Here is a 21,478-nt window from a genome sequence, read left to right on the forward strand (position 1 = left end):
TGCTAGGATCAGCAATGTCGAAATCATCAAATGTGTAGTAATAATAAAGATGGTAAATTTCAAGCTCGATGATAAATAGTGAAATAGTGATAAATATTTCAAATGCTTCAAAATTTTAAATTATCCGTAGACAGCCAGACAGCTTAAGTCCCAAAAGTATTGATGATACTGTAAATAAAACCCTCATTTAGCAGCCACCTCTTTTAAGCAGCTGCTGTCACCTTTCAGCCGTCCCATTGGGGATTCATCTATTGGCCACCAAGACGTAAATACCCATAGTTTGGCCTTGTTTTTAACAACCTAATGACAGATAATTAAGAGACCAAAAATTTGAAGTGATGACTGATAAAACATTCAAACACACCCTTATTATTTAACTTGACATGATTCCATAATTTGTCACTAGGCTTAGGGAAGAGCTTGTGATTTCCTGGCAATAAAGACCACCCCTAACAGGGCCCCATTACAGTGGAACCTCGATAAAACGAAGGGCCAAGAGACTGGCAAAATATGTCCGCTATAACAAGATTTCCTTTTATTGAGGTTCTTTTCCATATATTGTACTACCCGTATTACTGGGTCAAAAAAATCGTTCGTTAAACTGAGGACTTCATTATATAGAGGTTTGTTAAATCAAGGTTCCACTGTATTATTAGATTGGATTACTGGATTGTGTGTCCTTTGTGACTTCCCAGAGCAATCACTTTGGGTTTGATTTTACGACACAATCAAAAATCTGTCTAACAATATTGTTGCAATCTTTGATTGATTGGACATTTTAAGAGTGATTTGTGATTGCTTTGGTTTTGCTTTACTACTCTTAGTTTAAAGAACGTACACCACTTTGTTAACCGATCAGAAGTAAAACCAAAAACAATTGTGATTGGTACAAACTTTTCCCAAGGCTTCACACTGGTTACATGCACTTGCTTTGAGTTTTGATATTTGGTTCACTGCCTGTGTCCTTTCTGATTGGCCAAAGTGATTATTTTGGTTTAGATTTATGACAATCAGTCTAAGTTCACTTGACCAATAGGGGCCCAAATTAACTAGTATAAGTTAAAACTACGGTAAATATTTTCTGAGAACATGCATGGATCTTACTTTGAGAGAATTTGAGACATTTAATGGGCTCAAGAACAACAAACCCCGGGGGGGGGGGTACTCCCTATAACGGCCTATACGGGGAGGCTCCGCCCCGAAAGGGGTACCTTTTTCAGGCTTCAGGTATATTAAAGGGTAGTGATTTCACGAGTTTTAAGAATATGAAAGGGTATGGAAATATGTCATTTGGCTATTTAAAAGGGCCTTTAATTAAAATATTTGGAACAGACGCAATTTATGGCTGTATTATTTTAATTTATTAAGCGCTACATAAAAATGACAAGAAAACGTCCTATTTTAAGTCCACACCATGTCGCTTAATTAGGTATATGAAAGGGGTATAAAAGGGTAAGGGGTTAGAACTTGGGGCGGAGCCTCCCCGTATAAAACTTTTTTGAGTACTCCCCCCCCCCCCTCCGGGCAACAAACAGAAATCTTTAAACAAAAGCTTCCCTATTAAACCGGGGGAAGCTTTAAACCAACAGCTTCAAAGCATCTTGAAGTTAAGATACGGCATAATTGGCCATATAAGTGGAAGTAACAGTGGCCAAATTAATTTAATTTGAGGAGGCTCGAAACAGTTTTCAGAAGTTTCCAGCCCTTATATAGTTTGATGGGTCAGTGCTACACATATTTATCAGTTACCACTACAAAAATGGTATTATCACTGATGAACAAATTGTGATTATTTTCTTGCCATCACTGATAACCATAGCAACGGTATTATCTGTTAAAACACCCTTAATTTTAGGTTTAAGTGCTTATAACTCAAAAGTGAGTCTCGTGACCCCCATTTGTATCATCATGTTAAGATACAAAAAATTCTCTGGAGCGGTTTCAGAGCCACCTTAACGTTTCGAGAGCCTCCTTCAATTAGGCTCAATCATTTTACTACGTAGAACGATCTTTGAATCATTAATACATTATCGAAGAATGTTTATATCGCTAGCAAGCGTTCTGATGTATATTTCTATATTTAAGATCATTCAAAGCATCTAAATCCGTCTGGTATACGTACTATCAGTACATTTTATCATTTTATTTTAGAACGTGAAGGCTGCACACCGCTTGCTTTCTCAACTTTCTGTGTTCCGCGTTACAGGCAAGTAAATGCCACTGTTAGTTTCAAGGAAAAAGACAATTCTTAAAAGAAAAAGTGAACAGTCGCTCTTACCTCTTCAGGTTTAGGATCACAATCCATAGTCTTGAATAAAAATGCTAGAAGCTCATGTCGGCTGTGGCTGTTTTGTTTTCTTAATCTTGTCTGTATTCCGTTTCTTTCGCTTGTGGAACCGCTGACACATGTAGTGTATTGCGTTACCAATAAGCGTTACTACTGTAACGCTATTTCCCATCACACAACCTGTACAGGATTGTAAAAGTACTTTCCTATGTTAAAGTAGAATTACTGATTCCTAGTATTGTATTGTGAATATACTTTCTTGATCTTTTAATAAAGTTCAGTTGACTAATAGCAATGAAAGGAGTTACTTGAGTTGATTCCCACGACACCACACAGGTTCGCTAGGGGGGTAAGTGGTATACCCCAGTATACCCTAAATTTCCCCTCAAACTGATGCAAAATACCAAAATTTGGAAACACACAGAATACTTTGTACGCATAAAAGGCCCAATTTTAGCGTAAAAATACTGTATACCTAATTTAAATCCCCCTGTATACCATATACCTAAAAACCCTGGCCAACCCTGACCACAACACACCAAAAAGCGCATACTACAAATCTGGATCCCCTTAAGGGTTCCCCAGGGGGTGGGGGACCCGAAGCGGAATCGGTGAATACCATAACAGCTGCGAGGGGGAGTGGGGTCGGGAAATCATTTTGATAATTAGGTGCACAAGTTTGCAGATCATTTAAGCTAAGTTGAGGAAAGAAAAAAAAAATGTGATTTCTAAAAAATAATGTTGAACCAAGATAAACTACAAATACAAATTGTAGCTTTTTTGATAAAGATATGTAATTTTTAATTGTAAATAACTTGTAAAGCGCTATTGGTTAGAAATAGAAATAGCGCTATATAAATAAAGTACTATTATTTTAAACGCAAGACTGATTAAACGGTACCATAAACTCCCGCTTATAACCCCCTCCCCACCCCGGTTATAGCCCCATCGACCTGTTGACAAAAAACACATCTGATCATATGACACCCTAGGTATAAGCCGCCCACAACCTTCCCTTCCAAAAAAAGTATTAAAAAAAATTGGTTGCATTTCGGGTACACTGCTGCAGCTCATTACGAAACGTTTCCTTTTTCTCCTCATAAGCCCCCCCCCCCCCACCTCCGATATAAAACCCCACCCAAAACCCCTTAAGATAAGATAAGATAACTTTATTTATACACGGTTTTTCCATCAGTCAATTAATAAGTTACTGGACTATCTACCTATCTAACTAACTACAAAAATTTAATAACAACAAATTCAAATAACAAAAAAAAAAAAAAAGTCTGCTTTTCGTGGAGGCCGTGTCTAAAATTTACTTAAAAATTTAGATATTACTTTAAACTGTGCCAACTTAATTTAGATTTGAAATTGGCCAGTGAAGATGCTTGTCTTAGGTCTATAGGTAAGTTGTTCCACAACTGAGCTCCGCTGTATGAAAAACTTTTCTTGAGATAATCAGTTCGAGGTTGTGGAAGAACTAATTTGTTTTCGGTATTCCTTAAACGATAAGCACTAACATCGTCACGATATACGAATCTTGATCTCAGATAATCAGGAGTCATACCATGTAATGTTTTATACATTAGGATTAGACTTCTGTTCCAATCTTTGATAATAGAGTCTTCGCCACCCCAGTGTCCGGAACAAATCATCTAAATTACTATCATAGCTCGCAGACATTAGGGTACGAGCTGCGCGGTTTTGAAGCCTTTGCAGTTTTTCAGAAAGGCCCTTGTTACAGCTTCCCCACCCTAGGTTGCAATAATCAAATTGTGGTTGAATAAGGCTATTATAAACTTTAATTAAAATATTAAATGGAGTGAGATGCCGAATTCGTTTAATTGCACCAATGGCACAAGCTATCTTCTTAGAAATGTTTTCAATATGACACTCCCAGTTTATATTTTAATCAACATAAACTCCGAGGGATTTAGCGGAGGTTCCTTGTTCCTTACAAAGCTGTATATATAAGCCCAGGGCTTAAAAGCAGGATTTTACAATGTGGGAAGTAAACTAAATTCAAACACCTGAACACCACCCAACTTCTGGAGGTCTTACAGAGAAAATGTTGACGGTTGTTTCTGCATTTCAATTGTATTTTCGTGAAATATTGTATTAAAATTATGAAATTTGTGGCACATCACGAATGAAGTTCACATTTACTTCTAACTTACATGTTTATATTTTTTACAACACTTGGCAGCAATACCACTACAGCGGCATGGACTGTTGATATATCAAAAGTTCAGAGTATGCATTGCATGCCTACACGTACGTCATTCAACCGTGATACTGTGGGGTCGTAGTTGGACCATGTGCTTGCATGTAAAATGGCAAATCTTGTCCATTAAACCGTTTTGTTGAGTTTATTCTTCGCCTCTTAATTGTCCGCCCACGAAGTAAATCAACATGGACACAGTCTGTATGGGTTCCCCATGCCAGTCTGAATAAATGGTTGAAACTGTCCAACAATATTGTTCTAATCTTGTTATGCTTAATAATTGCTTGGTAATGAATTAACTATTTCAATTTTTTAAATGTACACCCGACAAGTTACCAGCTTGTGCATGGAAAAAACAAATTGAGATCAGAGGAATATGGCAAAAGATCGATTAATTTCCCCTTCAAAAGTTCAATTTTTGAAAAAAAGCTCTCCTTCCCTAGATGAAAGATCATAACATTTCATGAACAACGAAGCAAGGCACCATACACTTTTGAAGTTACATGTATTCATCCACCACATTTACTTGTTACTATTTGGTGAATATGTGCTTCTCAACAGCACTTAAACTTAAAAAAGTCCATTCTCGTCACCAGAGCCGCTTGTCCCTCTTAGCCAGCAAAGCCTGGGGCACAAGGAACAAGTGGCTCTGGGGACAGAGACCCATTGTTGTAAGGTATTTTAAAACGGTTGATTTGATTGGCTAGATTTAATTTTCTTTTGTTAAATATCTAGGCAATCAAATGATGTGTCACCAGAGCCATTTGTTGCTCGTGCCCAAGGCTTGGCTAGCCTACGAGCAAGCTCTCTGCACGAAAAAGAGGGAGCAAAGAGCCTGCTCCCAGGCTAGGGCTTTGCTGGCTAAGAGGGGCGAGCGTTCTGGGGATGAGAATTTAGAAAGCCCACTTAATTACGTTTTGTTTGTACCCTAGGTGTACATTATTTTAAAATAAGCCCCCCTCGAAAGATCAGATATTAAAACCACTAACATGATTATGGATTCCATGTTAAACTTCATGAATTTTTATTAAATGATTTGAGATTCACGGGATGACATATAAAAATATGACGTAACAAAATGTCCTGAGATAAAATGGCGGCCATATTTTGAGTGAGATTCTCCTCACTGGCCTGTCCTCACTTGTTTTTTTTTTTTTAACATTCCAACTGTGCCAAGAAAAAAGTGTCCCACCCCCAAATTTTCCCAGTCAACTGCCTATAGTTTGAGACTCTCCTATAAAGCAACTTTGACTTCTTCTAGGGATGATGGTTCAAAATGTTCTATTGTTTTTAATCTACAGTAAGCGACTATACTTCACTTGACCTCACTACAGGCACCAAATGAGTAATAAGATGCCTTATAACCCTGATATGATGGTAAAGTTGAGGGGCAGATCCAGGATTTTTCTTAGGAGGGGTGCGCCATAGTTTTTTTGGCAGAATACCAGTTGTATTAGAAAGCCGCAGGTCATCTTGGGGCCAGGGGGGGGGGGGGAGCACACCCACTGCACTCTCCGCCTAGACCTGCCCCTGAAGTTTGTTCTTGTGTAAGAATCTTTTCCTCTTTTCCTATATAGGTTAATGTTTATGAGTAACTATAACGGCCAATTTTAATATCTTGGTGATCTCATCAAAATGCTAAAAAAAAAACCATGTTGAGGTTTTCTAATACAGTTGAACCTTCCATTAGCCAGCACCCAAAATGTCAAGCAATGCCAAGCAACATGTGGTTGCTTACTGGAGGTACTGAAAAGTCAGTTTACTAGGTTCTTAATTTTTAGTCAGCCTGAAGTCATTCTAGAGGCCTTTATAAACGCACCAATACAAATCTTCTTGTAGCCAATTTTATACTGTAGTTGTATATATCATTAAATTAATTAGCTTATTAGCTATAAACAGTCAGGGGAATAAGTGCTGGTTTTGGCAAATCTTTGCTGAAGCACTGGAAGAGTTTCCAAATTATTTCTATACCTGCCAACTCTCACGCCTTGGGCGCGAGTCTCACGCCTGCAAGTTGAAAACTTCGATCTCACGCCAACTCACGCTTACGAACCAATTCCTCTGCCTAGCAGAAAAATGTGAGTTATTACAACCACAAACGACACACTTTCCAAAAAATGTAAACTCAAACAAGTGTGAGAAACGAAAACTCCATGTAAAATGAGTAAAAGGGATACTTTCCCCGAAATCTCAGAGTTTTGACAAAAAAAGCATTGGTAACGAGGTCGTGTTTAGGAAAACACAGGATATGTTCGGAACGTCTTCGGAATACTTCAGACGTCTTCGGAAAACTTCAGACATTGTCGTATCGTCTTTGGAAATCATGGCACTCTCAGGATAAAAATCTCACGCCTTTGACCCAGAAAGGTTGGCAGGTATATATTTCATTCAATCAAAAACTAGCACGAGCGCTTGCAAGTATTCTGAAAGCAATCACGTGTGCGAATTTGTCATGTTGCATAGCAACTTCTGGGACAAAACCGCGGGCTAAGTCACTTCTCAGAGAAGTGACTAATTATGTATCTTGCCATCATGCTTCTGATCTTGAATGACGCATACAGTGTGTATTCCACAGCTATGAACAAGTCACATGCAGTTCTGACTAGTAAGGACAGGTCTGCCGTATCATTGCCTTACATTTACCGTGATAAGCCACCTTAAAAAACATCTTCAATAACAATAACCTCCATCTGCACACCAAAAGACCTTTCCAATGTATCAGCAGCGTCACCATAACAGTCCTCGTGTTTAGTCTTTTCAGGTAAGCTGAAATATTCACTGCAGTTGTCATGCTCATCAAGTCCTCCAATGTGACTTTGTTTTAAACAATTGTTAATATCCAAATTGCTACATTCCAGAGACCTACTACCACAGTGGTTTATAACATGTTCTGTAAGTTGAGAAGCTTCCTGGAAACACTGGTCACACTTGATGCATTTGTGTGGGACTTCTCGGCTGTGACTTTCCATATTTTTTTGGACATGTCCTGAGTCACAGAAACCTTCCTCAGTCTGAGTGTACTTATCAACATTTTTCTCATCACAGACTCCAGTGCTTTTGTGTGATGTAAGACTGGAAGAATTCACACCAGACTTTTTATAAGACTGCTCGTGCACTCTTCTTAAGTGTTTAATGCAATTTGATGAAATGGCAAATCGCTTATCACATTGTGTACACTTGAAGGGTTTCTGTCCTGTGTGGATTCTCTTGTGATCCCTCAGGCTGTCGTGTCGTGCAAAGCTCTTACCACATTCTTCACATCTGTGAGGCTTTATTCCGAGATGAATCTTTCTGTGTCTGTTAAAATGTGAATTATCCAAAAAAGTCTTTCCACAGTCAGGACATATAAAGGGTCTTTTTCTGTGGTGTGATTCTTTACTTTTGCAAGGCTTTATACCAAGATGAATCTGTCTGTGACTGTTAAAATGTGAATTATCCAAAAAAATCTTTCCACAATCAGGACATATAAAAGGTCTTTTTCTGTGGTGTGTTTCTTTACTTTTGCAAGGCTTTATACCAAGATGAATCTGTCTGTGTCTGTTGAAATGTGAATTATCCAAAAAAATCTTTTCACAATCAGGGCATTTAAAGGGACTTTCTCCATTGTGTGTTTTTGTGTGAACTTTAAGGTGTGGTCTCACTTTTGCATGTGTTCTCCGATGCTTACCGAGTTGTAGTGCAGATGAAAAGGCACAATCACACCGAGTACACTTGAAGGGTAATTTCTTGTTATTGTGCACCCTCTGTGTATGCAGCCTAAGTAGGATAAGACTCTTAAAACACTTGCCACACTGGTTACAACTGATAAGATGCTTCTCACTACCACTTTCAGCTTTGTGTATCTTTAAGTGGAACTCCAAATAGAGATGCGTTCTGAAGCCTGCATTACAGTGAGGGCATTTATATGGTCTCTCACCAGTGTGAATCCTTTCATGAATTTTAAGTGCTGTCAGGTTCCTGAAACGTTTACCACAATGGGTACATTTCGGGTTGTGAATCTTTTTATGACGTTTGAGACGAGAAAATGTCGCAAAAGATTTCCCACAGTGACTACATTTGTGGATCTTTTCAGGATCATGAATTTTAACATGCTCTGATAAACTTATTGAATTCTTCAAGATTTTGTTGCAGTGGGTACATTTGATAGGCTTACTTTTGTGTCTTTCAATGTGTCTTCTCAGAGTGCTGGCAGTCTTGAAAAAGCAGTTACAGAGACTGCACTTAAATTTCCTCTCCTCTGAGTGAACTTGCTGGTGTGTGTTTAACTCACATGGAAACCTAAATGCCTTATTGCAATTAACACATTTATAGTTCTGCACTCCATTGTGTGTTTTCTCATGTAATTTTAAGTGTTTAGCACTCCTAAAGGTTTTGTTACATTCAGTGCATTTGTAGAGCACGTTCTCATGTGTGCATTCGTGCAAAAGAAGCTGTGACTTAGTCGCATACGAGCAGTCACACTTGCTGCATTTGTGGAGCTTCACACCTGTATGCCGTCTTTTATGCACTTCAAGCATTGACTTGGTAACAAAAGCCTTATCACACTGGGTACAGCTAAAGGGTTTTGGTGCTTCAGGATCCTTTTGTTTGTGCCAACGAAGGGACGACCTACTTCGGAAAGACTTGTCACAGTGAGTACACTTATAAGGCTTCCCTCCTGTATGGCGTCTTTCATGCTCTTTGCGCTGTGATGGAATAGTGAAGGTACTTTCACAGTAAGAGCACTTGTACAGTTTCTGTAGATCATGATGGCTCTGTTGATGATAACGCAGTTTTGTCGCACTCACGTATGACTTGCTGCACTGGTCACATGAAAAGGGCCTCTCTCCAGTATGAAACCGTTCATGCATTCTGCGTTGTGATGGGATCCTGAAACTCTTTTCACAGTATGAGCATTTAAAAGCTAGCTCACCCGTGTGTTTTCTTTCATGTTGTTCATGCCGATTCTGGTTCTTAAAAACCTTGTCACAATATGAGCAATTATAAGACACTGATTCCAGTTTAGCTTTGACACGTTTTCTAGAAACAGCTTTTCTGTCAGAAGACTCTTGTACTTCACGCTGCTCAGATTCCTGAGGGTTTGTAGGACCTAAAGACTCTTGCACCTCACCCTTCTGGGAATCTCCAGGCTTTAATGAACTTAGAGCCTTTACTTGCAGCTCGTGCTTCTTGACGTGTGCTTTTAACTTCATCTCCAATCGGAAGTACATACCACAATGTTTACATCTGAGGAGGTTTTCTATGGGGTGCAAAGACAGGTGGGTTTCCAATTCTGATGGTGAAACAAAGCTTGCTCCACATTGTCTACAAGTGTACTGCCGTGCACTTGAACCAGCAGGAGAAAAGAAAGCTCTTTGATGTGTATCAGACATCTTTATTTCTGTTGAAGAAACAAAATGAGGTAGTTAGAGTAATGTGAATTGTACAGTTTTGTACAAAAGCCAAATTTACAATGTCGAAATGAAGCATTGGGAGTTATGTATGTCATAAAGGTTTGTACTAATTAGCCAAACTTTTGCTCACTGAAAAAAATCAGTACTTCTTAACAGTTAAAGTACTACTGTACCACAATGAATATCAATAACAGTCAACTCTCTTTAAAAGTGACACTGGCAGTAGTTAGCAGGGGTATTTTGCAGAACGCACAATACAGAATCTCTTAGTTCCTTGCCCCGGGGGTGGGGATAGGGCAGAATGCAGAACAAATAATGCAGAATGATGGTATAGAGTGTGAACAGGAAAGGACATCATATAACTGATATAATACATGAAGCCTACCATAAAATGGGCTGTTCCATGAGACAAAGAAGAGCTTTCTCGCAAGGCTGACCCTATTCAACAGAATGGAGGAATGATGAAATGCCACTAGTTTGCTTTCAGTAAACTTCACCTCAGTTTGTTTGAATGTTTGTTTGTTTGCTTGTGGTAAGCTTTTATGCCAGTTTGCTTGCGATTAGCTTTCACTCCAGTTTGCTTGCAGTTAGCTTTTATCCCGGTTTGCTTGTGGTTAGCTTCGCTATGGTTGGCTTGCAGTTAGCTTTATTTGTTGGTTAGGGCATTATACTATTATCATTTCATCATTTCGCCATTCTGCTGAATAGGGTCATCCTTGTGAGAAAGCATGGCTTATTCATCTCATGGAACATCACATTTTACAGTAATTGCTTCATGTATGATACCAGTTTATTGTACTACGCACTCTATACCACTGACCAACATTCTGCATTCTGCATTTCTGATCCATAGTGGTTCCAACTGTCTGTCTCAGAGAGGTGTCCTTTTATTGCTAAAACTTGAGTGTAAATTACGATTTCAATTGATGAATCAAACTGGTTTACATGTATGCAAGCGAGCACTTCTGTTTGTTGTTTTCGTGTTTTCTATTGTTATTTTGCAGCTTTTGATATTCACCTCTGAAAATTATACTAAAACAATTATTTGCCTCAGGCTCAGTGATTATTGTTGAATAATCACTTCGCCTTCTGCGAATAATTGTTAAATATTAGTTAAGCACACAACCCCACAAGCATTGTGCTTAAAATCTGATCGTGTTTAAATAAAGGATGTGATGATGATGATGATGATGACTACTAAGCTGAACTTATGTGGAGTTTACATCGCAAAAAAGTTTACTGTTTGTAAGCTCACTTTGGTGAAAGTAAGGCAGCTTGACAAGTAAGTCCGGTGGCAGATCTAGGGGAGGGGCCTGCCCCCACCTTATTTTTAGGCCAAACTGAGGCCCAAAGGGACGAGAAAAATTATATTTGAGAGCGGGCCCCTCTTTTTCCAGGGTCTCGATGATCGGGGACCCCACTTACCTGAAGGTCTGGATCCGCCACCGGTAACTAATTTACTTATTTTTATGCAATGATTTGAGGGGTGGAGAACGTCACTTATTTGTCTCGGTCACACAAAGAATGAAAGATGATTAATCACGCGACATTTAAGAACCTGTTAGAAGAAAATTTGCAAATTAGATACCATTTGTATAAGAACCTATTTATTAAATATGTTTACTTTTGGGAAAATATGATAAGTCAACATTTTGGATCCTCCTTGGAGATACGTAACCTAGAAGCCTTATTACCCCATGCAGATGCAGTGTAATGCAAATTTTATACAAAAATGCCGAATACCACTCAAATTTCTATTAAACAACATTGAATTTTTTCCGCAGAAATTAAGAACCTATTAAGAACCTAATTAGCCTAAATTTGTGTTAATAATTCTACAATTAAACGAGACTTACCTGTAAGTTGATGTTTGATTGGGATTCTATCTTGTCATCAGTCCGGAACGAAGGAGTAACATGAGAAGCACGCGCGCTTGCTTATTGAGCCATTATTTAAAGAGATAACTTGCTAGCACTCACAGGAAGGAAGGAGTAAGGGACGGGAGACCCCTATAACAGGGAGGGCATGTTACTCCTTCGTTCCGGACTGATGACAAGATAGAATCCCAATCAAACATCAACTTACAGGTAAGTCTCGTTTAATTGTAGAATTCTATCTGTCATCAGTCCTACGTCACTACGGAGTACCATGAGATTTTAAAGAATGTGAGCGCTGGCAAGTCCCAGCAGAAAAACGGGCCAGTATAAACAAGGAGACGGCAAGTTGTGTGGGGAGGATATATTTATACCTCAAACATTGTGATTGACAATAAGGAAAAAAGTAATATTAAATAGCAATGATCAAAACATGGCATGACAGGTTGCGTGACAAACCGCGTTTGCGACAAAAATACTAACTGTCATTGTTTTCATGTCTAGTAAAGCGATCTAAAATTGCGTTCCCGAAGTTCTGAGCCAAAGGCTTGTTGTAGTGACGAGCAAAGACCTCCGCATTCGACCATCCACCTGCTTTAAGGATATCCTGAAGGGGTAGTCCTGAAGAGAGGCCATAGGAAGAGGCGGCTGTACGGCTGCTGTGAGCTGAGAAAGTGTTAATGTCGATCCCAGCATCTTTCAAAATAGATTTCACCCATCTGGCAATGGTTGAATTCGTGACAGCTTTGTGTGGTTTGGTGTAGCTGATTAATAAAGTGGTGGTCTGGCGAAGGGCTTGAGTGGTAACGATATATTGTTTTACGTGTGTCACAGGACAAAGTCTTGGGTCTGCAGTATAGGCCAAAATTTCAATAGGATCAAGGTGTTTTCCAGGACGAGTTGTTTTGAGTCGGTCTCTGATTGAAAACACGATTTTGTCTGGCAGGTCCTGCATGAAGGTCATGTCAAGCTTGGAGAGTGTCTGGGTTCGTTGTGCGGTGACAAGTGCAAGTAGCGTGACGAGTTTCTTGGTGAGTTGTTTTAAGGTCAAGTCAGTGATGGGAGGAAAAGTCTGGAGGAACTTGAGGACAGTGCCAACGTCCCATATCACTGTATACCTTGGGAGCGAGGGTTTCAGCTCAAAAATACCTTTCAGAAAACGAGTAACTAATGGATGCTCTCCAAAAGTCGTCTTACCTCCCAGGGTGATAACGGAAGACAATGCGGAACGAGCAGTGTTGATAGCACTGTAGCCCAGCCCTTGTCTATAGAGTGACGTGAGAAACTCCAGGCCATCATTAACGGTCGCCTGGTTCATGTTCATGTGTTTCTCTTGACAAAACAATAGCCATCTTGATAGATAGGTATTGTATTGTTTCCCAGTGCTTTTTCTCCAGGACGCCATAAGAATGTTTACAGTGTCCGAGGATAAACCTATGGTGTTAAGTTGCTCCCGGATAAGTGGCAAATTAGCAATACCAGAGATTTGTGTAGCGGGTGCAATTCCTTTGGATGTCCCGGGAGTTTCAAGAGGTTTCTTCCCGGTCCGAGTTTTAGCGGTGCTGAGACACACATCTGCATAGCTTTGGGGTACCACGCCTGCGTCGGCCAGTCTGGGATGACGCAAATCCCTGTTGCTTCGTCCTCCATGATTTTTTGTAGAAATGTAGAGATCACACTAAAAGGAGGAAAGGCATAAAATTGAAATTGCGATAGGTTAAGTGTCAGGGCATCTATTGCAACGGCTCCTGGGTCAGGCCTGAAGGACACGTAACGTGGAAATTGGTTATTTAGCCTAGACGCAAAAAGATCAATGTCTGGGCGGAAGTTTATTTTTGAGATAGTCTCGTGCAGGACATTGCTGTCAATCATCCATTCCGTGCTGGAATTTGTTTTCCTCGATTCTAAATCGGCCGTGATATTATGAACCCCGGGAATGTGAGCTGCACTTATCCAAATATTCCTTACAATACACCATTCCCAGATTTCTTTTCCAAGCCGATTGCAAGGTTTCGAGTGGCTTGTTCCCATGTGATTTAAAACTGCTATGGCAGTGGTATTGTCAATAAGAAGTCGGATATGCGTGTCACGCAACGACTTGCAAAACGTTTGCAAGCCCATGTAGACTGCTAGGAGCTCCAGGTAATTGATGTGAAAAGATTTTTCATGGTTGGACCAAGAACCCCCTGTGCTGGTTTTCCCGTATACCGCGCCCCAACCCGTACGAGATGCGTCAGTGGTGAGGGTAGAGGAGGGTTGCCCGTGGGAAATGACATTGAAAGACCGGTCAATATTGGTTATCCACCAGTCAAGTTCCTGGCACGAGTCGCGGGAAAGTGACATGCGACTATCGAAATTTCCCTTACATAGCTTTAGTGCACTGGTTTTGTCATGTTCGAGGGACCTGTAATGGAGAGGGCCATACATTACGCCCGGAAAAGAGGAGATAATTTTCCCTATGACTCGAGCAACCTCCCGTATTGTCCTAATAGAACCCTCCATTAGAGATGAACAGGCTTCTTTAACACCTAGGGCTTTCTCAGGAGTGAGCGTGATAGACATGGCAACCGAGTCAATAATGAACCCAAGCAAGACTATCCTTTGGGAAGGGATAAAGACCGATTTATCCGGGTGAATTATAAAGCCCAGAGAATCGAACAGGGCGAAAGTGTCAACTACGTTGAAAACACAAAGATCATATGTTTTGGCCAGTAGGAAAAGGTCATCAATATAGCTCGATATTATATGTCCCTCTTTGTGTAATGAGGCCAGTGGCGGTTTCAACAATTTGGTAAATTTTCGTGGGCAGGAAGAAAGGCCGTTAGGCAGACATGTAAACTGGTAGAGAACGTTGTTCCACATGAAACAAAGGTATTTCCTGTGGGCGGGTTGAACCGCTACCGAGTAATATGCATCTTTAAGATCAAGGGAGGCCATATAACAGTTCTTTTCAACCAATTTAAGCATAGAATAAAAAGTGTCCATTTTGAAATGGTGGTAGGTGACATACTGGTTAAGACCGTTTAGATTTAGGATAAGTCTATGACTGCCATCTTTTTTAGGCCTAATAAAAATATTAGACAATATTTCGTCGTGATCATGAGTGGTAGTCTCAATTATGCCCTTAGACAATAACTTAGCTATTTCATTGTCTATGATGTCGGTTTCATCAAAGGAGAAACTGACAGTTGGTTGCAACATACAATGGGGTGTGGCGTCGAATTCAATCGTCGCTCCCCTGGCAGTTGTCAAAATCTCCCGATCGGAAGTTATTTCCTGCCAATTATCCAGGAAAGTTGAGACGCAACCTGCATTAAAACGATCACATTTATTTTGCAGATATTGTTTAAGATCACTAACAATGCTTGGAAAACTACTTACTGATTGTTTAATTGCCTCCAAAGACTGAATCATTTCTTGTTGGGTTGGTGTTTTTTGTAGGTCGGCTTCTTCTGGCTTTTCCCTAAAAAAGGCGGCCTGTAATCAGGGTAATTGTACCCTTTCTGGGACCTTTTCTTATCGCCATGGCGAGGGTAATGATTGCGCGAGGTTCTTTGCGCGCCATTTTTGCCACCCGCGCCTATCTTTTGGCCAATGTTACTGGCATCTTTAGCATCGCGGATTTGTTTGGCCAGATCCGTGCCAAAGAGAAGGGGCGAGCGAGCGCTAGATTCGTTCGCCGCGGTGCAAAGAGAGTAAAATTCCCGTTTGAGAGCAGGTTTAACCTGCTCCCGGCGCAATCGGGAAAGTTCGCTAACTGCGTGTCCCATAAGAGCAATAGCATCTATTGCAGGCTCTAAAGCGTCTTTATTGACACTAGAGTGATTTGAAACCTGGCTATCGCAGGACTTAAGTATGCCAAAGGTGGCCTTTTGTAGGGCCTGTTGGATATTACCCAATCTAAGGTCAGCTTTCCGCTTAAAGTTGTCGAGCTGGCTCCATATCTCCGGGTTAACCTTAGGCACCGTCAGATCAGCGCAATTTTCTGGTTTGACGTGCCTAGCGAGCAAACCTTTAAGCTTGTCGTTGGAGAGGGAAACTTCCCAACGTTTCGAGGCAATGTTTGCTAAATTATGTTGAATTTTCTGCCCCACCGGCTCGTCATCATCAAAATCTGCCTCAAGAGATTTAAGTATCTCTACCTCTTCGGTGGGTGCGATTGCAACCTCGGGGTTTTCAGCGCCATCTTCCCCCGTTAAGAGCTCCTTGAGGTCATCATCATCGGAAGGCACACCGACACTGAGCTCGTCTTCGCGGCGTGGCCTTTTCTCCCGCACGGGGTGGCTGTCCGCGTCATCTTCTGATTCACTCGAACCGGACAAGTCAGGGCTCTCCGTGCGCCTTTTCTGCGCAGTGCGGCTAGGCTTTTTGTTATCAAGGAGGCCCCCGTGCTCCACCACTTTCCGCAAAAGCGTGGCCATTGAACTCATGTTTGAGTTTATTCCGGACAGGGTTTCGCCGAGGTTTAGGTCAGGTGGGTATAAAATGCCAGGTTGGCATTGAGACGAGCCAGGTTGGCTTAAAGACGAGCCAGGTTGGCTGAAAGACAAGCCAGGTTGGCTTTCAAGGACTTCATTTGTGCCAGGTTGACGTCCAGTAGCGCCAGGTTGGCCTTCGGCTGGAGTAACAGTTTGGGTAATCTCGGACGCATTAGTTAAACTCATCGTGATGAAATTTTTGGCTAGCTTAATCTGGAACAAAACAACTAGATACAACAAACAAAACGTGTATTTAAGAAGAAGGATTCACTTGACAAGTAATCACGTAACTGCTGGAGTTCGGTCGGCTGTGAAAGCGAGCGTACAATGGCTCAATAAGCAAGCGCGCGTGCTTCTCATGGTACTCCGTAGTGACGTAGGACTGATGACAGATAGAATCCTTAAATATGTGCTACTCTAAAAAACAATAGGTTCTTACTCGCGGGTTTTTACTGTAACATAGAAACATTTGCGCTCCTCATGCCTGGAAGAATCTCCAAAATCATTTTGCATTTGTTAACGAATTTTTAATATTAAAAGGTGATGACCTTATAACTTAACTTAATCAAGCCAGTGTCAAGCATACCTCAGGTAATGAATTCCTTAAACTCGCAGCTTGCAGCTTTGAAGCCGTGTGTTGCTTCCGATCGATCGAGGCGAAAGCAGAGCTGTTGTAGTCACTGTCGTGATGCAAACGCAAGTTTCTTAAATTATCACAATACCGCAAAATGAAAAGATTATTTAACACAGTCACATAGACACAAAACGATCGCTAGTTTCGGATCGACCGGGTCTCTGTCTCAAGCACAACAGGCTGGGAAAGCGCGTCGTGTATGCTACACCATACGTCCATCGACCCTTCCTACAACAGCGGCTCCCGTTTACGTTTATAACTGCGCTGACCCCCGTTTAGTTGACGTAAAAATGTTGAACTTTGCAAACCTTGACGGTCATTCCAAAATGATCGGCAAGCAAAGCAGTTGATTTGCATCACCCGCTGTTTTGTTATTGATCATTATTTTGTTTGGCCTGGAGGGAGGGGTATCCTCATTATATACCATACCGTGCTCAAGGCTCCGTCCGAAAGGGGTGTACCTTTTCCTGGCTGGAGGAGCATAAAAGGGTACGGATTTAAGGGGTTGACGTCTAGAAAAGCGTAAAAGAAAATGTCATTCAGGAATTTGGTTGTCAGATTTACGTTAAGGGGATTTTGCAGATTTTTTGGGCTTAACTGTTCTAGAAAGTTATTTGAAAAAAAAAGCCTTGACTTTTAAAAAGCAAATTTCCCACTGCTACACTCTCGTCACAATCGTATTCCTACGAAAGTCTCGTTTAACCATGACTACCTGAGACAAAGAGAAAATCTATGAAAAAGCGCTCTGTCTTGGCTCATCTTCAACTCAAAAATTAAACTTTTCTTTAGGACTTTAGGATATTTGGGGGAGGGGTACAAGAGAACGGAAAACCGGGCAAAGAAGATGCGCACGGGACTCCAGTCACGCAATACAAAGCGCGTGGGCCGCGCGCGGAATGAACAAGGAAGTGGATTCCCGAGGGCTCACTTTTGTTTGAACAAACATGGCGGGCTGCGAGGATGACGATCTCGCTTCGCTGGACTTCAAAACAATCAACGAGGGAGCAGTGGTTGAGCTGATAAGAAGAAGATACAGCAATGACAAAATTTATGTAAGTAGAGAACTCCTTGCAAGAGCTTGTTTGTCTTGTTTGTGTTTTGGCTGCTCGCGATCGCTGCTCAAATCTGACCCTTGGAAGATCTGAAGATGCATTGTCATTTTGCCGATCTTTTGATTGTCTTCTTCTTCTTAACGTGTTTTTTACTCTGTACAATTGCAGACTGCCGTTGGGGATATTTTGCTCGCCGTGAATCCATTTAAAAGTCTACCGATATATGGGACCGAGGTAATGTGAAGGTGCAAATAATTCTGATATTGATCATTGTTGATGTGTTTGAGCTTGGACATTAAATATTAAGATACCTGTTGATAAGTGGTTTTGCAAAGCTGTCACTACCTCAATTAATTCCGATCCATGTTATCGAAATTATAAACATAAGAACGTTTAGATTTGCGAATGAAGCTGAACAAATGCGAAAAAAATGCCAAGAGAAGGAACATATGGCTTGAATTGATCAAGTGATCATGACTCGTGATTCCACAATTCAAGTCGCGAGATGAATTAAAATTTTACGCATCGTTTGATCAATCTGTGTTAATTTAATACGGCAGATCGAAGCTTTAACAAATCGGTTTTGTTCTCGTACGAATACAAACAACCTGCTTTTGTGGAAATACTTCATGTTTAATATAACAGATTGCAGTGTTCTTGAGGTTTGCGGTCGTTTCGCCGGTAGCGTTTCGCCTATAATATTGCAGTTTTCAATCCCTACTAGCTCGTGTGGTAATACTATGTTGGAGTCTTGTTAACTGTATTGCAATATATTGCAGTTTATATATTAAACGTACATCAATATGAGATTTGAGGAAACTGGTCGTTAGCGAAAAGACTCAATAAGGCGAAACAACCGGTTACCGTTTCAGATGCTGTAAGACAGGGAAACCCCCCGCAGTTACGTGAACACACATGCATGACTGCATGTCAGAAATTTATTCCGCTAACCAAAATCATGTTGATTTTTTTCTTCTTATTATTTTCCTAGCTTTGCAATTATTAATTTGTGGGCCGCATATAAAGCAACTCAAAAACAGTCGGTTGTAAACCAACCCAATTTGCCAGTTATATTGTTAACTAGTTATTTTTTTAACTGCGCTGCGCAGTTCTTGCTCTGCACGGGGTTTATTATTATTATTATTTTTCGTTTTGTCGGTGACCTGCACCAAACCTCCACTCGGTCAGGCTCATGTCACGCGATGTTTAGAAGCTACAAATCAGTAACAAATGGAAACATTTTCCAATTTTTTTTTCTTTACAAAGAATGTTTAGTGTGAAATATTCGATTTTGAAGCGTTTTATTCAAAGGAAATTCTAAATTTTCATGCGTCGAAAGAAAAATATATTTCAGCGGGCCAGAATCTGTGAATAAATACCATTACGTTGGTGTAAAAGAATGTGCCGACATGACAAGTTTCACTTTCGATCGGCTAGACCTCGAGTCACGTAATTTTTCAAAGCTATTATCAGCTACCTTTCAAATCTTTGCGAATCCATTAATCTTTACTTACAAAATTCAGTGTGAAGTATTTTGAAGCGTTTGAATCAAAGAAAATAGTAAAATTTCACGCTTTAAAAAAAGACGCTTTAGTGGGCAAGAATTTTCATTTATTTACATTACGTTTGTGTCCTGGAATGTGCTGGCGTTAGCAAATTTTTGCTTTCACAAGGCACTGTTCGGCAAGAATCACGCAATGCTCTGAAAGGTTCAAATCTGCTACAAACGGAAACTAAACAAATCCTCTGGTCTAAACTAAGCGTGTTAAGTGTAAAATATTCGACTTTTTAGCGTTATTTATTTTTGGAGCTGTGTCATCTAGAGGATTTCTAAAATCTGATGGAAAACCACTGAGAGAAACATGCCCTGACTTGCAAGGGTTACGTCATTGCTAAATTAATTACCTGGGGAATTCCCATTCAGCAAAACACAGGTCTAGTGTTCTTCTCAAATTTGATTTAATTATTTGCTTTAATATTCCATTTTCGGAGCTGGTTATTCGATCGTTAAACGGTAATTCAATACAACACTGGATGCTAATTTAAAAGATATTTTTGTTTCACGGATCAGGATCGTGGGAATTAAATTTGGCCACCATTAGCATATAAGAAAAATATTTAATTTCGGATGGAACTAGTCAACCATGAAATGTCACGCAAGGTGTTTTCTTAGCATCTTGTTTGTCAGTCGCAACATTGTTCGACGCAGGTAAAGGGGATAAGCGGAGGGGGGGGCGCATTTTTTGTTCCCCCCACATGGCTCCCCTAAAGTGCTCACGAGATCAGCGCAGTTGTAAGCTCTAAGAGCTCTTGTTTTACATAATATCAGAATATCTCATACCTCAGATCTTCTTTTGAAGTGTTCCTTTGACACACAACTTAAGATTATTTATTTTTTATTTACTTATATTTTTACAAACTGGTTGTTATGTATTTTATGTTTATTTTAATATTTATCAAGTTAAATATTAATAATGTAATCTATTTAATATTTAATATTTATTTATTTATGTATTTATTTATCTGTATTTATTTTATTGCCTGAACAGCTACGTTTCATCAGGGTAAACTTTTACTTAGGTAAACTTTTAGAGCTGCAAAGGCCAGAAAAGGCAGCTGCAGGGCTTGTTGATTAGCCGCCTATTAGTGTTTTCTTAATTAGCTACATTTCTGCTTGTAAGTACGCTATGGAAAATTCATTAAGCTACTCATTAGCACCCTGGTAAGCTTGCATTAATTAGTTATTTCCTATCTTTCCAGGTAATACAAGCATATCAGAGTTCACCAGCAGACAGACAGTTATCGCCCCATGTGTATTCTAAGTGCAAGGCTGTTCTTAAATCAATGTGCCACTCTTCAAAGAGTCAATGTTGTGTGTTGACTGGCGATAGCGCCTCAGGAAAAACAGAATCTCTCAAGCATTTCCTGGGCTATATTGTCAATGTGGTTGTGCCCACACAGGCCAGCCTGAAATCAAAGTTTTTGCAGGTGAAGTGAAACTTCATTAATAATCACCAACAAGATCTTGGAATAAACAATGTTGCGCTTATTGTTTATGCGCATCCTTACTGCGCACATAATTCATATGGCAATATCACGCCATGTCATGCATCGAACTGCACACTGAGGAAATTTTCTAAACACATATAGGGTGGGTAGCCGGTGGCTGCGTTAAAGGGGCTAGGTCATGATTTGTGCGGTGTTGGACCTGGAATCAACAAATTTGAAAAAAGCAGGCTGCCTTTTTTCAAACTGTCTACCATCGCTGTCGAGTTTGACACAATACATTCAGTCCTTCGGTAAATATAATGTGACCTCCAAAATGTCTGAGCTTTTTCGCAAAACAAGTTAATTTATATGCCTTTATATTGGTGGGAATATTTTTTTAGGCTTTGGACTTTAGAGCATTTTTTTTTCATTTTAACTGTGTCGGACTGGCCAAGCATCTTGCCAAGATTTCTTTATCCATGTCACTGCAATCTTGGCAGATTTTCTTAATTGCAATCTCACCAATCAAACCTGAAGATCTTCTCTTA

At 40.2% G+C, this 21,478-nt stretch overlaps 5 protein-coding genes across 10 annotated transcripts in view; 1 reads left to right on the top strand and 4 right to left on the bottom strand.

Moving 5' to 3' along the window:
* Window positions 1–21,478, bottom strand: part of LOC144666892 (uncharacterized) — a 106,507-nt gene that overhangs the window by 3,383 nt on the left and 81,646 nt on the right. Inside the window, exon 2 of one of the 2 annotated variants that reach the window (XM_078528325.1) lies at window positions 2,279–2,467. The exons of the other annotated variant lie outside the window; for it this stretch is intronic. Coding sequence (XP_078384451.1) covers window positions 2,279–2,305 — 27 coding nt within the window. The 5' untranslated portion in view covers window positions 2,306–2,467. The remainder of the gene's footprint in view (window positions 1–2,278; window positions 2,468–21,478) is intronic. 2 annotated transcript variants of the gene reach the window in all.
* The window catches only part of LOC144666881 (uncharacterized), a 28,379-nt gene continuing 13,979 nt past the window's right edge, over window positions 7,079–21,478 (bottom strand). Inside the window, exons 1-3 of one of the 4 annotated variants that reach the window (XM_078528308.1) lie at window positions 16,843–17,032; window positions 8,153–9,891; window positions 7,079–7,957 (exon numbers count right to left, since the gene is read on the bottom strand). In XM_078528308.1, the coding sequence (XP_078384434.1) occupies window positions 7,169–7,957; window positions 8,153–9,883 (2,520 nt within the window). In that variant the 5' untranslated portion in view covers window positions 9,884–9,891; window positions 16,843–17,032 and the 3' untranslated portion in view covers window positions 7,079–7,168. Of the gene's footprint in view, window positions 9,892–16,842; window positions 17,033–21,478 lie in introns of those variants that run through there. The other 3 variants (XM_078528307.1, XM_078528305.1, XM_078528306.1) reach the window with 3 other exon arrangements.
* On the bottom strand, window positions 12,257–14,763 carry LOC144665047 (uncharacterized). The gene is made up of 2 exons (XM_078526228.1): window positions 13,458–14,763; window positions 12,257–13,422 (listed from the first exon to the last, which is right to left on the bottom strand). Exons 1-2 carry the CDS (start codon window positions 14,761–14,763, stop codon window positions 12,257–12,259), a joined length of 2,472 nt encoding a protein of 823 aa, XP_078382354.1.
* On the bottom strand, window positions 13,320–16,508 carry LOC144666894 (uncharacterized). The gene is made up of 2 exons (XM_078528330.1): window positions 15,160–16,508; window positions 13,320–13,456 (listed from the first exon to the last, which is right to left on the bottom strand). Exon 1 carries the CDS (start codon window positions 16,440–16,442, stop codon window positions 15,189–15,191), a length of 1,254 nt encoding a protein of 417 aa, XP_078384456.1. The 5' UTR covers window positions 16,443–16,508; the 3' UTR covers window positions 13,320–13,456; window positions 15,160–15,188.
* Window positions 17,708–21,478, top strand: part of LOC144666876 (myosin-IIIb-like) — a 33,956-nt gene continuing 30,185 nt past the window's right edge. For both annotated transcript variants that reach the window (XM_078528299.1, XM_078528297.1), the window contains exons 1-3: window positions 17,708–17,942; window positions 18,111–18,176; window positions 20,703–20,930. In XM_078528299.1, the coding sequence (XP_078384425.1) occupies window positions 17,835–17,942; window positions 18,111–18,176; window positions 20,703–20,930 (402 nt within the window). In that variant the 5' untranslated portion in view covers window positions 17,708–17,834. The remainder of the gene's footprint in view (window positions 17,943–18,110; window positions 18,177–20,702; window positions 20,931–21,478) is intronic.

The sequence above is a fragment of the Oculina patagonica genome, chromosome 9 (genome assembly GCF_052425735.1).
Source record: "Oculina patagonica isolate OP01 chromosome 9, crgOcupat, whole genome shotgun sequence".
Lineage (NCBI taxonomy): Eukaryota > Metazoa > Cnidaria > Anthozoa > Scleractinia > Oculinidae > Oculina > Oculina patagonica.

Excerpts from the sequence above, each read along its gene's own strand:
- LOC144665047 (XM_078526228.1), bottom strand. The coding sequence starts at position 14,763 with ATGGACACTTTTTATTCTATGCTTAAATTGGTTGAAAAGAACTGTTAT. Across the intron at positions 13,423-13,457 it reads TTATGCCTTTCCTCCTTTTA|GACGAAGCAACAGGGATTTG; the intron begins GTGTGATCTCTA and ends AAAATCATGGAG.
- LOC144666894 (XM_078528330.1), bottom strand. The coding sequence starts at position 16,442 with ATGAGTTTAACTAATGCGTCCGAGATTACCCAAACTGTTACTCCAGCC.